The 16,624-nt window shown below is 39.3% G+C and overlaps 1 protein-coding gene across 5 annotated transcripts in view; it reads left to right on the top strand.

Moving 5' to 3' along the window:
* The window catches only part of SLC9B2 (solute carrier family 9 member B2), a 48,114-nt gene extending 41,776 nt beyond the window's left edge, over positions 1-6,338 (top strand). For all 5 annotated transcript variants that reach the window (XM_060104376.1, XM_060104348.1, XM_060104368.1 and 2 more), the window contains 2 exons: positions 2,909-3,045; positions 5,979-6,338. In XM_060104376.1, the coding sequence (XP_059960359.1) occupies positions 2,909-3,045; positions 5,979-6,200 (359 nt within the window). In that variant the 3' untranslated portion in view covers positions 6,201-6,338. The remainder of the gene's footprint in view (positions 1-2,908; positions 3,046-5,978) is intronic.
* The last annotated feature ends 10,286 nt before the right edge of the window (positions 6,339-16,624 follow it).

Here is a 16,624-nt window from a genome sequence, read left to right as displayed (position 1 = left end):
TTGTTCATTCATTCTTTTATTCATTCACACATTTGAAAGCCATTATGTTAAAACTCTCTTAATTCATAGCACTTCATTTAAAAATTAATTTACACACATATACTCATTATTTCCTCCTTTCCTTGCATCACAATATTCTTCCGTCCATACTAGGGATCCCATCCCCTGCCACCTCTTTCTGGATCTTACACATAGATTCTTCCCTTTTTCTTATACATCCTCAAATATCCTTGTCACAGTGTTCTTCTCTTCAGAAGTTAAACAGACTTTAATCTCTATCTTAAAATAATATCCTTCCATTCTGATACATGCTATAACATGGATGAACCTGAAAGACATTACACTAAGTAAAATAAGCCAATCATAGAAAGACAACTGCTATGTGGAATCTAAAATATGGCACAAATGAACCTATCTGCAAAACAAAAATAGACTCATACATAGAGAACAGACTTGTGGTTGCCAAGGGGGAGGGAGGGACTGGGACTTTGGGGTTGGCAGATGCAAACTATTGCAAATAGAATAGATAAACAGCAAGGTCCTACTGTATAGCACAGGGAACTATATTCGTTATCCTGTGATAAACCATAATGGAAAAGAATATAAAAAAAGAATGTCTGTATGTGTATAACTGAGTGACTTTGCTGTATAGCCAAGATTGGCACAGCATTGTAAATCAGCTCTACTTCAATAAAAAAAAAGAAAAGAAATCAACAAAGTAGAAAACAATAGAGAAAATTAACAAGGTCCAAAAAAAAACAAAAGACAGCTACTGTGTGATTCTACTTATATGAGTCAAATTCATAGAAATAGAGAGTAGAATGATGGTTGCCAGTGGTTTTGGGAGATGGGAGATGGGGATTTGTTGTCTAATAGGTACAGAGTTTCAGTTTTACAAGATGAAAATGTTCTGGATATTTTTTGCACAAAAATGTAAATGTTTAACTTAATGCTTACTGAACTGCACATTTTTAAATGATTAAGGTGGTAATTTTTATGTGTATTTTATCACAATCAAAATTTAAATAAATACACATATATTTATGAAATATATATATATGTATATATCATTCCTCCATTTCACTTCCCCCCTCACCTACCACTCTATCTATTGCTCTTTTCAAACTTTTCCAAAAGGGTGTCTATATTCCCCTTTTCCATTTCAGTTCTCATTCCCTTCCTTAGTACATTTCAGTTTAGCTTCTGCCCCATCACACAACTAATCCTGCTCTTACCAAGGTTATATTATTAAATCCACTGAATACTTACCAGTCTTTATTGTACTTGATCTCTCAGCAGCATTTGATACTACTGGCCTCTTTAAAACACTTTCACATTGAAGTCTGAAGTTTCATATTTTCCAGTGCCTTTTGAGTCTTTGCAGTATGTATGGCTTAAGTGCTGCTCCTCCTCAAAGTTCTTTCCAAAACCTTCTATGCTTCTCGCTCTTTTATCACTTCCTTGAGCTCATCTACACTCAGTGACTTTGATTATAAACTATGTAATTCCAAAATCCTTATCTCTAAATCTATAAATCCAGTGGCTGATTGGACATCACCACTTGTAAATCCCACAAAACTTAAAACTCAGTGTGTCTAAAACTTCCTCTTCATCTTCTCCCCAAACCTTCAATGTCCCCTCCTGGGAATGGGATCATCTCTTTTGTATCTTGTACTTCAGCAACAAATATTTTCGAAAATCTACCAACCTGGGAAAAATATCCTCCAACAAAAAGCCACAAAACTTCTCGGTAAAAAAAGATATTGCAGATTTACAGTAGAGCCTCCTGCGGTGTCTATCCCTTTTACCCAGCCTTTTGAACTTGACAAAGTTGTTTAGCCTTTTTGAACTTCACTTTTTTCAACTGTAAAATGACAGGAATTACCCCACAGGTTGTAAGGATTAAGTAAAGTAATGCACTTAAAGCTTAGTACAGAACCTGGCACAGAGTAAATACTCAACAAATGTTACTTAAAAAAAAATCACCCTATAACTTAGCAGTCACTTTAGCTGTGCCTTTCTCAGATTCCAGTAGCCTGCAGCGGCTAAGTCACAATCCTTTATTTTGCACTTCAGGATGAACTTACCTTTACCAGCAAAGGATTCTAAATGCTGACTGAATGCAGTAGCTGTATCTGAAAACCGGGGCTAATGGGCTGTCAGTGTGCACACCAGTATGATGAAACAGCCGTAGACTGCCACTGTCTGTTCTGATTGGTCACTGCCCAGCGAGCTCTGTTCTGATTGGCTGATTGCCTCCATAATGGCTCATAAATATTTTGAATATCGCCTCTGGTCTTATACTCTCTGTAAAGAATTCTCAACCACTTTGATGAAAATAATAATTTTTTCCTCTTCTATGCCCTCTTACCAGTATGTTTATACTGTACTTACCTTAGAGTATATTAATAGTTTTTTATGTTTCTGTCTTCCTCTGTCTTTGAAGTTCATAGAAGCAGAGTCTGTACATTATACATTTTTGGATACTAGTACCTAGTCCAGACCCTGCCATGCATAGTTATTGAATAAATCCTTGTTAAATAAATGCATGGAAGAAAGTGTGTTTCTTGCTATAAAGCTTAAAAGAACATTCAAATCTCCTTTGTAGAAATTAAAATATGTTTAATTTCTGATTTCAGTTTAAGGAATATTCTGGTTTCTCTCAGAGCAAATAAATCTTTTGCATTTTACTAAAAAAAAAAAATCAAGGGGAAATACCTTCTTTTAAACAAGTGATTTGATTGATCCTTAATATTGATGTTTTGATAAATTATGCCTAGCCATTTTTGTCTTTTTAATTTTGTGAATGTTTTTAGACTTCTGTTGAAAGAGTTCTGAATCAGTAACCATGTGATTCAATTTTTCCCCCAGTATTTCATTATGTCTAAAAATTGAGTATTTCTTACAGGCCTTTGTGTTGCCACCCTGGGCACTGCAGTAGTGATACGAATTTTGGCTACATATCTGATGGTGTGTTTTGCTGGTTTTAACTTTAAGGAAAAGATATTTATTTCTTTTGCATGGCTTCCAAAGGCCACAGTCCAGGTAATGATGGATTTTAATTCCTATTTCTATATGATACCTTGAAATTTTTAATAAGAGGGCTTGTTCAAATTTGGTGAAAATGAGTAATTGAAGTTTGATTTATGATAAGATTTTATACTAATTTACTCTTTAAAAGTTTTATTTTTGGTATATTGGTTCATTAAATATGACAGCTCATTAAATTTCCTTAGATCACCAGGGTGCAACTCAAAATCCAATAAATCCCTACACTACTAGAAAGCAGTAGTAAGTAGCAGGAGGGAAGAGTTGGAATTTTTGTCAGTCAGAGCTCTCTAAAATAACCCAAAGAGATAGTTATTAACACTATTCATTTCAATATCTTCTAAGAAGAGAGTGAAACAGAAATAGCATAGCCCATCTTAGTATTTGGAAATACTTCAATGTCTATATGATTGATGATCAGTTATGCTTGACCACAGTCTTTAATAGAGAAAGATTTATTGAGAAATAACTCAGAAAATGCTTTATTTCCTAGATTATTGGTTGATATTAAATTTTCAAACCACCTGAACCTCCTGACAAATGTCTCAATCACATGACCCAAAATTTGTGCACTCTAATAAACAAAGCAGTAACCAATAGGTACTCGAAAGGGTTGACCAGGTATTTGGTAGCATACCTATAATTGCTCATTAAATTAGAACTGTATAGATCATCATTTGTTGCAAATGTAATATATCCCTGATTGTATTGTGTATTCTCCACCTAATTACAACAAATAAGATTGAACTGTTTCATCCTTGATTATCTTGCAATTATTTAAATGTGTAAATTTCTGTTTCATGAAATGAAAATTAGTTGTTCTTAATTTAGGAAGCTTTGAGGGGTGAAGTGTGCGTAACTATATGCCAGATTTTGTGTGGCTATGGGATTGGGGCATTATTCCAGAGAAGTTTTTCTTTCCATCAGACTTTCAAAGGTGTCTGAGACATAGTGGCTAAGAATGCTGTGAGGTTAATAGAGCACAGTAAGTAGAACAGTTTCTCCCTCACAGTTCTCCAGCCTCCACTCTACTTTCAGTAACTTTAATAGGTAAATATCAAAATAATCGCTCTAGTAGCTTTAGTATGAAAGATTTGTTTCTAACATCAAAATCTGAAAGACGGCACTTTCCTGCTATGAAAACAAATTTTAAATTTATCTAGGATGTCTTGAGTAATGCATGTTCTCAAAGCAAGTATTGTATACAATTTTTTTCTTCTTTTGCCACTGCACAAGAAACAAGACTTTCTTATATATATATTTTCCATATTAGTGTTCTTTAAACTTTTTTGTCTATGACCTACTATAAGAAATATATATATATATATATTTTAAATATTTATTTATTTATTTTTTGGCTATGTCAGGCCTTAGTTGCAGCACATGAGATCTTTCACTGTGGCACGCGGGCTCCTTGTTGCCATGCGCGGGCTTCTCTCTAGTTGTGGCTCTCAGGCTTCTCTCTAGTTGTGGTGCGCGGGCTTAGTTGCCCTGCGGCATGTGGGATCTTAGTTCCCCGACCAGAGATCAAACTGGCGTCCCCTGAGTTGCAAGATGGATTCTTAACCACTAGGCCACCAGGGAAGTCCCAGAAATATATTTTAAATGACAACTTAGCAAACATACAAACCCCCAAACGTACACACACATACACATATACACAATGACAGAGAGCTGAAACAGAAATATACCTCATAATGTGTGCAGTTCTTGCTGAGAATTCATGAAATGTTGAATTAGTTATGGCACGAGGTGATCTGAAATAGCAAAGAGCCCTCAAACACGAGGACTAAATGAGATAGATTTTTATTTCTCTCTAACCAGCAGTGCAGCATGGGAATTCCAGAGCTGGCAGGGTAACTGCTGTCCTCAGCGTATGCCTTTCATCCATGAGTCCAACTTTCACTGTTTGTCATCCAATGGGAAGGGGGAAAGAATAAGGTACAAGTGTCCATTTCTTTTCAAGGAACAGTTACAAGAAGCATTTATCACTTCTGCTCACTTCTTAATGGCCAGAACTTAGATACATAGCTTCAACTAGTTGCAAAGAAGACTGGAAAAAAAGTCTGTATTTGGACAGCAATGTGACCAGCTAAACTCAGGAGTTCTATTATAGAAGGGAAAAGAGGCATTCAGATATTTGTGGGCAATTAGTAGTCTCTGCCATTGTGTCTCATCCACACTGATATTTTCTCTTCTGTTTCATTGCTAAGTTCTGTGCCAATAAGAGGATAACAAGATTGATTAATGTATTTTCCCCATGTGCACTGATAATATTGCATTTTGTCTCTAAGAGTTTTCATAATACTTCCCAGTAGATAAATTTTAAACAAAACATTTCACCAACTCCTAAGGCAAAGAGTTAATCAAATTCCTAATAAGGTTAACTTCAAGTTTCAAAGGTACCTACCACTTTCAAGTTTCTTGATGTTTAACAATTAGCTTAGGCTGTACAGCAATATTCTTATGTTTTTTCATGTAAAATTTCATCATCTTCCAGTAAGTATCACTGCATTTTTTCATCTTGTCCTTTCTTAATTCCAAATTCCTAAAGACAAAAGAATGAGCTGACCCTTCAGTAACTTTCACCTTTACTCAGGAGGAATTTAGTATATAGAATCTTGTTATAGTTAATTAATATCCTAAGTCTGTATTTGCCTTGTGTTCTGAAATATATTTGCCTGATATTTTTGTAAGTTTACCTTATGCAAATAGGTATATATGAATCATCATTCTTTCCCTGTGCAAGGGCAGGCAGAGCTTTTAAATCATTAAAATCAACTGTAGTACACTTTGAAAGAAGACTAATAGAACTTTGTCAGTTGAGCAAAAGAACAAGAAATTTGTTTTTGCAAATGATAAAATAATTAACCTTTTTTTCTATGTGCTTGTCTTATCATGCTTCCAACTTTACCTTTAAACTTTTACAGGCTGCAATAGGATCTGTGGCTTTGGACACAGCAAGATCACATGGAGAGAAACAGTTAGAAGGATATGGAATGGATGTGTTGACAGTGGCATTTTTGGCCATCCTCATCACAGCCCCAATTGGAAGTCTACTTATTGGTTTGCTAGGCCCCAGACTTCTCCAGAAAGCTGAACATCAAAATAAAGATGAAGAAGATCAAGGAGAGACTTCTATACAGGTTTAGAGGTGAAAAGAGAGAATGCTGAATATAGGCATCAGAAAGCTGCTCTTGGAGGCTACTTTTATCAACTAGCAGAGGCTACTTTTATCCATATGGATATTGACATATGTAATGTTTAAGCTTAAAATGTACTAGAACCGAGTGTGGCTATTTCTTTAAACAGCATTTTAACCATTACCCTTTCCATATGGGGGGGATGGGGGTAATGTTCTACATCTCCAACATGATCTCTACCTTTTTTTTTTTCCACACACTTATTCATCATTATATCTTAATTTTTACAGGGACATATACACTTGAATGTACTACCACAATTTAATTTCAGTGTCCTGTTCTGCGAGCCAACAGCTTGCTCTGACTTACTATTACCATCACAGTTTCACGATTCATGGTCACCTAGCCTCTCATGCCTTGAATTGTTTTGGGCTCCTCTTTTCTTTTATTCTTTTTTTTTTTTTCCAGTATGCGGGCCTCTCACTGTTGTGGCCTCTCCCGTTGTGGAGCACAGGCTCTGGATGTGCAGGCTCAGCGGCCATGGCTCACGGGCCCAGCCGCTCTGCAGCATGTGGGATCTTCCCGGACCGGGTCACGAACCCGTGTCCCCTGCATCGGCAGGCGGACTCTCAACCACTGCGCCACCAGGGAAGCCCTCCTCTTTTCTTCTTTTAAAATACCATAACACAATCCCTCATCAATTTCTATCAGTCTCTACACCAGCCTCATGGATATCATATTAATCAGGGTAAGGTAAGCTGCTATAATGAAGAAACAAAAAATGAAATACTTAAATAGAGAAATTTATTTCCCTCTTATGAAACCAGCTGACAGGGTTACTCTGCTCATGCAGTCTACTCAGAGACCCATGTCCTGTCTTGAGGCTCTGCCATGCCCTAGCTTAGGACAAAGGTTAAAGGTGTCTGTCCCCTTTCTAATCCTCGGGAAGAAGGAAAAAAGAAAGTCCAAGGCAAGCAATTTATTTTTAAGGAAGGGATGTGGAGTTGGACACATCTCTCCTCTTACATAATGTTAGTGAAGACCACACCCCCACACCCCGCTGTGAGGAGGCTGAGAAAGTGTCTCTCACTAAGCATTCACATTCCTGGGAGATGGGAAGGTCAGATTGGAGAGCCAGAAGTACCATTGTGTTGGGTGTTGCCATCACCTAATAGCATATTCTTGCAGGTTAACAAGGACTATCTAAAGTTAGTAACTTTAACCGAAAGAGTGACTTCTGTGGCAGAAATTTCAGGGATTGCAATATGCTAGTAGAGAAGATAAGAAGAAAGGCTTATCTGCAAAAGTCACATTTTATCCCACTTAATCAACAGAACGTCTCTGCTTTTGTATGTCACCCATTAAGTTCCTCTACTCTAGGTCAACTCCTGCCTAGTTGTTAGAATAATCATGTTTAAATAAACATGTCATTAGACTACCTAAGGTTCTGATTTAATAGCAGACAAACATATGAACAAACTGTAAAAAGGGATATAAGTGCTCTGACAGAAGTGCGAATAGGGTACATATACCCTTCATTTAGTTGTTAGACTAACATCTCATATTGAAATAATCTTATCATTAGACTACTCTTCCAGCCCCTTCCACCATGACATTCATCTTTGTTCAAAACTAGCTTAATTTTTATTAAGCTAACATACTACGAAGCCATAGAATCTTCATTTTTATGTAAGCCTGACTCTGGTTACTTTCTGGGACTGTATTCCCTTAGTGTTTATGTTCTCAATTTGGACTGGATTAATGTATACCAAAGTTCAGATGGATGAACTTCCTTGGCCAGGTGCACCTTGGTGGTAGCACCATAAACTTAATGCTCACCTGGTCCTCTACTTTCACAAGCTCTGAAACTAGATTCATCCAACAAATACTTACTGGAAGCCTTTGGTGACCCAGGCACATCATGAAGACTAATACGGTTTCCATCTTTAAGGATCTGACAGTCTGATAGAGGAGAGCAACCATTAAACAAGAGATTGCAAAACAGTATGATACGTGCCATGATGCAGGAAGTAGAGGGGTGCCAGGGAGCTCATAGCAGGAGCACCTTATCAATCCAGGGGGACGTGCAGTTTAGACACAGCCTCCAGAGAAAGTAGGACTAGGGTTAGGACATGGGGGATGATTAAGACCTAGCAAAAGGCATGTGAGGCCCAAGGGTGCTGCAGTTAGTGCTGGTTCCCATGTTCACCAGTAGCTCTTCTCCATGTAACAGGCTTTGAATACTTTTTAACTAATACAAAATACAGTTAGTATAAGTAAATGAGATGTTGTTATAAATATTCAAGGCCCCAAAGAAGAATTAGAAGGAAATTTACAGAATGTAGAAATAGTTGAAGAGCACAGTAAGCCACTGCCATAGCCTATGCCATTTTCAGAGCATGCAGCTACTTCCTACCTCTACTCTACACCCAAATCTCTATGGCTCTCTGTCCAGTATTGGTCTCTGCAGGGTTCACCATGGAGTCAGGTTTGTCACCACATTGTAAGTCACAGCTCTTGACTTGGCTGGTGAACTCGGAGTTAACTTGATACAGAGTGTTGACTCAAGCCAACCAAACTTACTCCACCCACCCAACCACAGATAGAAACCATTACTCTAACCTCTGGGTGGCTGAAAGAACGGTGTATGTACCCTATACATACTTCTGTCATAGTACTTATAGTCCTTTTTTCAGTTTGTTTATATGTTTGTCTCCTATTAAATTAACCCCTGAGGGGTGGGAACCTTATCTTGGTCATCTTTGAATCCTCAGCAGTTTGCACAGGGCATGGAGCACAGTGGGCGTTTAGTAAATTTTTATTAACTGAGTCAGTGAGGAGATTCTCTTCCAGTATCAGAAAACTACCTGCCACATAACAGTTTAGATGTTAGTCTGCTTAGTCTATCTTAGTCTGCTTGGGCTACTACAACAAAATACCATAGACTGAGTGGCTTAAACAACAGGTATTTATTGTCTCACAGTTCTGGAGGCTGGAAGTCAAATGTGAAAGTTGCCAGCATGATCAGGCTCTAATGACGGCTCTCTTCGTAGCATGCTAATAACCTCCTTCTCACTGGGTCCTCACATGGTGGGGTGAAAAAATGGGGATGGAAGAGAGTGTGCAAGCTCTCTGGTGTCTCTTCTTATAAAGTCACTAATCCCACCATGAGGGCTCTACCCTCATGATCTTATCCAATCTAATTACCTCTCAAAGTCCCCATCTCCAAATGCCATCACATTGGGGGGTTATGGCTTCAACTTATGAATTTGGCGGGGGGACACAATTCAGTGCACAGCAAGGGTGTCATACTTCCAAGGACAGTGCTAAACAAACACTATAAATTCATGTTCTTCAAGAGGCCGATATTTCCTAGGGTTGCTGCCATCAATCTCCCCTTTGAGAAGTGTTTGTTTATTGTCTGTTTGTTTGTCTTCAGGCAGACTGATTAGGCTTCAGCTCTTCAAGTTATTTTCACAGTCCAGTGTTTTTCTCTCTGGTATTAACTCCAAAACATTGATTGGACTTTAATGTTCTCAAAATGTCCTCAGTCTTATGTTTGCAAGTGATCTCATCCATTGCATTCTTTAAAAATAGTACTGATTATTTTTGTCTGATTACAAAATAATACATTTTCATTGCAGAAAATTTAGAACACAGAAAAGCACAATAAAGAAAACAAACTAATGTAAACACCCATTTTATTTTGATTCTTTTAAATTTTACTCTTGCAGTTCTGAGGGATGTCTTATTTTCAGAAAGATATATCATCCACCAAATTGGTTGGGTGAAAGGCAACATAAATACATTTGACCTCTGGGAAGGCATATAGATTGAAGAATTTTTGTTGTATATAATGAATCCTAAGCCTTCCAAAAAATAATTTATTCACCTGGTAATATTCAAATATTCATTTTGCAATGAATAAAACAGATAAATCCCTGCCTTTATGGAGTTATGTTCTAAAATCCATTCATTCACTCACTCAGAATACACTTGTAACTTGGCTACTATGTGCCAGTTTTGCTAGGTGCTGGGGAATACAGTGATGAAGAAGATATTCAAGGGTTCTGTTTAATGGAACTCGAATTCTAGTGGGAGATTGACTCTGAGGGGAATACAAATGTGAATAATATACTTGCCTTCAAGAACCTTACAAGGAAGCAAGATGTGTACAAATAGCTGTAATCCAAATGAATGATTCAAAACTGTTCTCAGTGAGGAAAACTTCTTAAAGGAGGTGATACTTGAACCAGACCTTGAAGAAAGGATATGATTTGGATTGATGAGTTGACATTAGGGAGTAAAGCGAAGAAGGGAATAGCTAGGTACCGGGCTGACATATTAGCCAAGTGTGAAAACAGTAAAGCCTGGGGTAAATGGCCAACACTTAAGGTTGATAAAGGGAATTAGTGAGAGGTAAGACTGGAAAAGAAAATTGGCACTTAAATCATACCAAATAGATCATTGGCCAAATTTCTGTTTTTATTGAAATGCTTTCAGAAGTACAGACCATTTATACAGAAGATATTTTTGAAACTACTTTCATATCAAATTTAGTAAAAACTGTAATGAATAAGGTTCTCTTTGTTCCTCAAAAGTTTTTTTTTTTTTTTTGCTTTTAATGGCATTGCTGCAAATATAACCAATTTAATTACTATTAACTTACTATTGATTTTTTTTACCAAAAAAGCTTCAGATGTTTCTTTAGCTGCTTTTTAAGTGATTATTATTAAATTTGTATTATATTGTCTTTAAATAAATGAAGGACATTATTTTTGAAATGTTTCAGAACATTCTATTTCTATATGAATAACTTAGTTCTCTGTAACAGATGGGAATTGCTTCATGCCATTTTGGGAGCAAGTGATATCACATGCTTTAGTTGACTAACTCAAATTAAATATGGCCTGAGCCCTCTGACCTGGTGAGAATTCCGAAACTCTGTTGATGTGCCCTCCGTCTTCCTTAAATAGACCCTAAAGCATTTGACCTCCAGCAGTCCATTGCATCTGGGGCACAGAGCAGTGTCCTGGAGGCCAGCAGATTCCTCTCAAAGGTCCTTCTTCCCAGCTCTACCATTTGTTCTTCATCCCAGTATCCTTGGGGATCTCCTTGCTTTTTCCTTCCCTACCATGAGAACAAAGCATCTCCTTAACCCTATAATCACAAAAGACCTTGTCTACTCTCCTAAAACAAGGAAGAAAATGACTTTAAATCCTTGCTGAGCTGTCTACACCATGCTGAAAGTGGGAAGGGGTTACAATAAAAAGAGAATTTTTACTCAGTCGCCCCAGAAAGAGTTGTAATTTGAATGAGATCTTAAATGATAAATAAGAAAAGAAGAGAGGGAACACTCCGCGTAGACGGAATGACTTCAGAAAAAACATGGGGTCAAAAAGGAATACAGCGTGTGCAGGAGAAAAAGTTGTTTGGAGTATCAGGAGGAAAAAAATAGGAAAGATCAGTTTGTCTTTCTAAGAAGTTTAGACTTTCTCCAATAACAGTTGTTTTCGTCTATATTGTAGGAAGCTTGGGGGTTCCATAGAGGAAACTTGAAGTCCACCTTTGGCACTGAGAACCCAAAGCTTCTGGGCCCACCTTAAACCAGAGCAGTTCTGCTTTCATTTGTTGCATATGAAGATTTCCCCATAAGATTTCATGGTGCCGGGGACAAAACAAAACAACGGTTTTACACTGATAACAGAATATCGTCTGTTTACTTTGTATCAAGCCCTGTTGCAGACACCTACCATGCATCAATTCATTTAGTCTCACAACACCACCACATCCTTTACAGATAAGAAAACCCAAAACTCAGGGAGATTATGTATTTGCCTGTGGTCCCAAAGCTACAAAGTGGCGGTGCTGAAATTTGAGCGCAGTCCTGACCCCAGAGTCTATGTTCTTTTAAGACTGCACTATATTTAAGTTGACGTAAGAGGAAATATGATCTGAGTTTTGACAAGTTACTTCTGGCACGCGCAGCCCCTGGCGCTGCTTTTTGGCTAATGCCCCTCCGAAGTCAACTCCGTCCCTTGACTTTTACAACACAATATGTCGGTGTTCTGAGACATGGAAAGGAAAGGGTTGAACAGACTGAAAACACACCGGGCGGTCGCGGAGAACACCAGAACCCTCTGGCGCCGGGGCCTGGGGAGACCATGACGCCACTTAAACGCGTCAGCCCCGCCCCGCCGCCGCCAGCCCCGCCCCGCCACAGCCAGCCCCCACTCGTTGCCATGAGCCCCGCCTCGTTGCCATTAACCCCGCCCCGCCGTCGTCAGCCCCGCCCAGATGCCGCTGTCCCGAATCCCGTTGCGCTCTCCGAGGTTCCGCCACCTGTACCCCAGAGCTGCGCGTGGGCTTTGCGGCGGTTGCTGGGCGCCAGGGCCGCTCCCGGGGCAGCGGCGGATGCTAAAGGAATTGTATGTACGGCCCATTTGTCTTTCCTCTCCCCTTTGACACTAGTCCCCTGTCTCCCGCGGTCTTTCCTCTCTGGTAGCCCCCAGGAACGCCTTTTCGTCCCCTTCAGTTCTAGGGAGCGTAGTTCTAGGGGGCTTCTTTGCCCGGCACTGGGGAAACAGTCACAGACCTCTTTCTCTCCTCTCCCTGACTCGTGTCTTTACTCCCTCACCCCACATCTCTCTTCTTTATTCTCTCCCTTCCTCCTGCGTTTCTTTCATTTTACAGGTACTCGCAAGTAAGAAAATGTCCGTCAGTCAGGACTGACTGAAAAATTAATTTTATTAAGTGCAGACTACTGTACAAATGGTGCATATCTGCAAATGAACGTTCGTAAGCTCCTGTGATTGGAGATGTCTTCCAGGATTGGTTGCTGATCCTGGGAGGGCTCACCTCCCTCTTCCCACGCCCCTCACTCCGCCTGTTCTATCACAGTGGACATGCCCTTTAGATCAGTGCTTTTGAAGGATTAAGGACAGTTGTTGCACAGGTACCACGTGTCAGGCTTATCATGTAGGAGTCCTTATAAGAGCTCTGCAGGCCCATAACAGGTCACTGATGCCCCTCTGTGTGTGTCCTGTAGTCTATGAAAGATCAGATGGGGTGATGGAGAGGGAAGATTGGCTTGGGTGGCACCGAGAGAGGTCACACCTCACTCTGTAATTTTTCATAGGGGTAAATAGTATTGTTATTTGTTATTGTTATTCTGTTACTGCAACAGAAGTGTGGGAAAGTGACACTTATTACTATCACATTTTAGAATTCATGCACCAGACATTCATGCACCAGAATATCCTATGAAATGGATATTCATATTTATTACCTTCCGTGAGTACTAGAATTTATACTACTGGTTTTGTCAGTTTACTCTCTGTTGTCATAAACTCCTGGCCAGTACCAGACAAAAGGAAAGAGGCAGGTGCAACAATAGCAATATATAAAGTAATATTTTTATAGCACTTCTTATTTTGTATATTATTTTCATACTCATCCTGTTTATATAGCCTATGAGATAGAGTTGTTTAACAAAACTCCATTTTACTGAAGAAGGAACTAAACACTGAGATAGAGCAGCATGTGGAACATAGTACAATATACATTCAGTAAATATTAAAAAAGGGATAAATGGATGAGATTTTGAAGAAGCCATGTCTTATTCACTTTTGTATTCTCCAGACCCAGAGGTGAGTCTAGCAACAGTAGGCCCACAAATCTGAGTTAGAGAGGTCGAGTGACTCGCTCAGGGACAGGAATTCATCACATATTTTTAGGCAATCTACTATTTTGCCAGATATTGTGAATACGATGGTTAAAAAGACTGGCAAGATTCCTGTTCTCACAGAGCTTAAATTGTAATGAAGATAGAAAATAAACAGGTAAACAATTTGTGAACAAAGAAATTTTGGATAATGGTGAGTGCAGTGAAGAAGTAAAACAGTGTGAGGTGAGAGGACCTCAGGGAGGGGTTACTTGAGATTGATTGGTTAGGGAAGGCCTCCCTGAAGAGCTGACATTTGTGCTGAGACCTCAGTGATATAAAATAGCCAGCGGGCTTCCCTGGTGGCGCAGTGGTTGAGAGTCCGCCTGCCGATGCAGGGGACACGGGTTCGTGCCCCGGTCCGGGAGGATCCCATATGCCACGGAGCGGCTGGGCCCATGAGCCATGGCCGCTGAGCCTGCGCGTTTGGAGCCTGTGCTCCGCAACGGGAGAGGCCACAACAGTGAGAGGCCCGCGTATCACAAAAAAATAAAAATAAAAAAATAAAATAGCCAGCCATGGAAATATTTGGGACCAGAGCAATGCAGGTAAAGGAAACTTCAACTACAGAAGCCCAAGGTAGGAAAGAACTTGACTCTTTCAAAGAACATCATAAAGAATGCTGTAGCTGGGATGTAGAGAAAGTGGGACAAGATGGACTTGGAGAGATAGGGAGGAGCCAAAGCATAGTTAGGGGCCAAAGGGCTTTGAATCGGCCATGGGGCTCTACCCACGGGACAAGTTAGGAATTTATTTAAAGTATGATAAGAAACCAGTAGGGGGTGCTTTGGAAGGGAGTAATATAATCTGATTTATTGTATAAAGGTTTGTTCCACCTGTTACATGGTGAATGGGTCATAGGGAATGGGAAGCAACATTAGGAGAAGGAGACCCTTGTGGTAATCCAGGAAGGAATGACCATAGTTTTGGCTACAGTGGTATAAACATGGATGGATGTGAGATATATTTGGTGGCAGAGCCTACAGATTTGGTGATGTTTTAAATATAGGGGTGAGAAAAAGAGAGTAGCTCCTAGTGGATGGTTTTGCCATTTACCAAATGGAAAAGACTAGAGAAGAAAATGTGTAGAGGGGGGACTTTTTATTTTGCTCACCTTATGTTTGGTCTGCTTATTAAAAATCTAAAGTAGGTTCTGAGTCTTGAGTTCTGTGTATGGAACCAAAGATATAAAGTTGAGAGACATCAGGATGTAGATAAAACTACCTAGGGATAGTGTGTTCATAGAAAGCATTCCAATGATTAGAGGTAAAGCAGAGGAAAAGAAGCAAGCAGAGGAGATGGAGAAAGAGTAGCCAGTGAAGTAGGAAGAAAGTCCGAAGTGTGTGGTGACTTAAAAAGCCAAGACTACAAAGCATGGCCAATGGTACTGAAATGTGATGAGAGGTGAGGTAAAATAAAGAAATCTGACTTGAATTTTGACAAGCATAATGAAGAGTAAATGTGATGTGAAGAAATGGACATAACACTGTAGACATCTCAAGATATTTCACTATGAAGAAGAACTGAGAAATGGAGGTTATAGAAGAATATATGGGGTCGAAGTGGGATTCTTAAAGATGGGGATACTTAAGTATGTTTTTAGCCTAATGGGAATGACCCAGTATAGAGGGGAAAAATATAGTATAAGAGAGAAAACGTATATCTTAGGAGTGGAGTCTTTGAGAAAGTGAGAGGGGATGGGATCCAGGGAATATGTAGAAATGTTGGCTCAGGAACATGAACATAAAATTTATAGTAATGGGAAGAAAGAGAGTATAGGTAGAGATGCAGATACACGAGTAGATTCAGTGATCAGAAGATGAGAGAGTTTCTGCCTGAAGTTAATTCTCTTTTTCTCAATGAGCATAAAGAAAGTATGAGGCAGGATCAGTAGAAGAGAGGTGGAATGTTTGGATAAGAGGTTTAAGGGGTGAAGAAAAGACATAAAATAGTCATTTTGAAGATAGAAGGCAGTCATACTTCTTAGTCCATTCAGGCTGCTATAACCAATAAAAATAAACATAGTCTGGGTGTCTTATAAACAGATTTTTTTCCTCACAGTTCTAGAGGCTGGGAAGTCCAATATCAAGGTGCCAGAAGATTCAGTTTCTGGTGAGGGCCCAGTTCTTGGTTTATAGATGGCCAAAAGAGGCAAGAGAGCTCTCTGGGTCTCATATAAGGGCACTAATCCCATTCGTGAGTGCTCCGTCCTCATGAACTAATCACCTACCAAAGGCCCCCTTTCTAATACCATCACATTGGGGGTTAAGATTTCCACATAAGGAATCTGAGCAGATACAAATATTCAGTCTGTAGCAATACTAGAGAAACATAGTAGCATAGCTGGGCAGAATTGAGTGGCCATTTCATATTTGTGGCCTTGTGAGTGAGTGGCTGAGATAGGGTGGAAAAAAGATCGTAGGAGCCAAGGAGATCAAGGAACTGAAAGACCAAAGTGGTGGGTGGATAGACTACCTGGGTATAAGTCGTTAAGTTAGTAGCTAAACTAGTCCTTGAACCCAGATACCCTGACTTTCCAGCTCAATGGGTTACTATTTTACTGAGAAATGGTTCAGATCATTACTCTTTTGTGCCACCTACCCTTCCAGTTAACATTTTTTAAAATATTGTGGCCTGATGGTTTTTGGCCAATACACCTAAATTCTAGACTTTCATAGGCTGGTGTTTCTGACTCTCTTGTCCCTTTAAT

The sequence above is a fragment of the Mesoplodon densirostris genome, chromosome 1 (genome assembly GCF_025265405.1).
Source record: "Mesoplodon densirostris isolate mMesDen1 chromosome 1, mMesDen1 primary haplotype, whole genome shotgun sequence".
NCBI classification, from domain to species: domain Eukaryota; kingdom Metazoa; phylum Chordata; class Mammalia; order Artiodactyla; family Ziphiidae; genus Mesoplodon; species Mesoplodon densirostris.
This window is presented reverse-complemented; position numbering and strand designations above follow the sequence as displayed.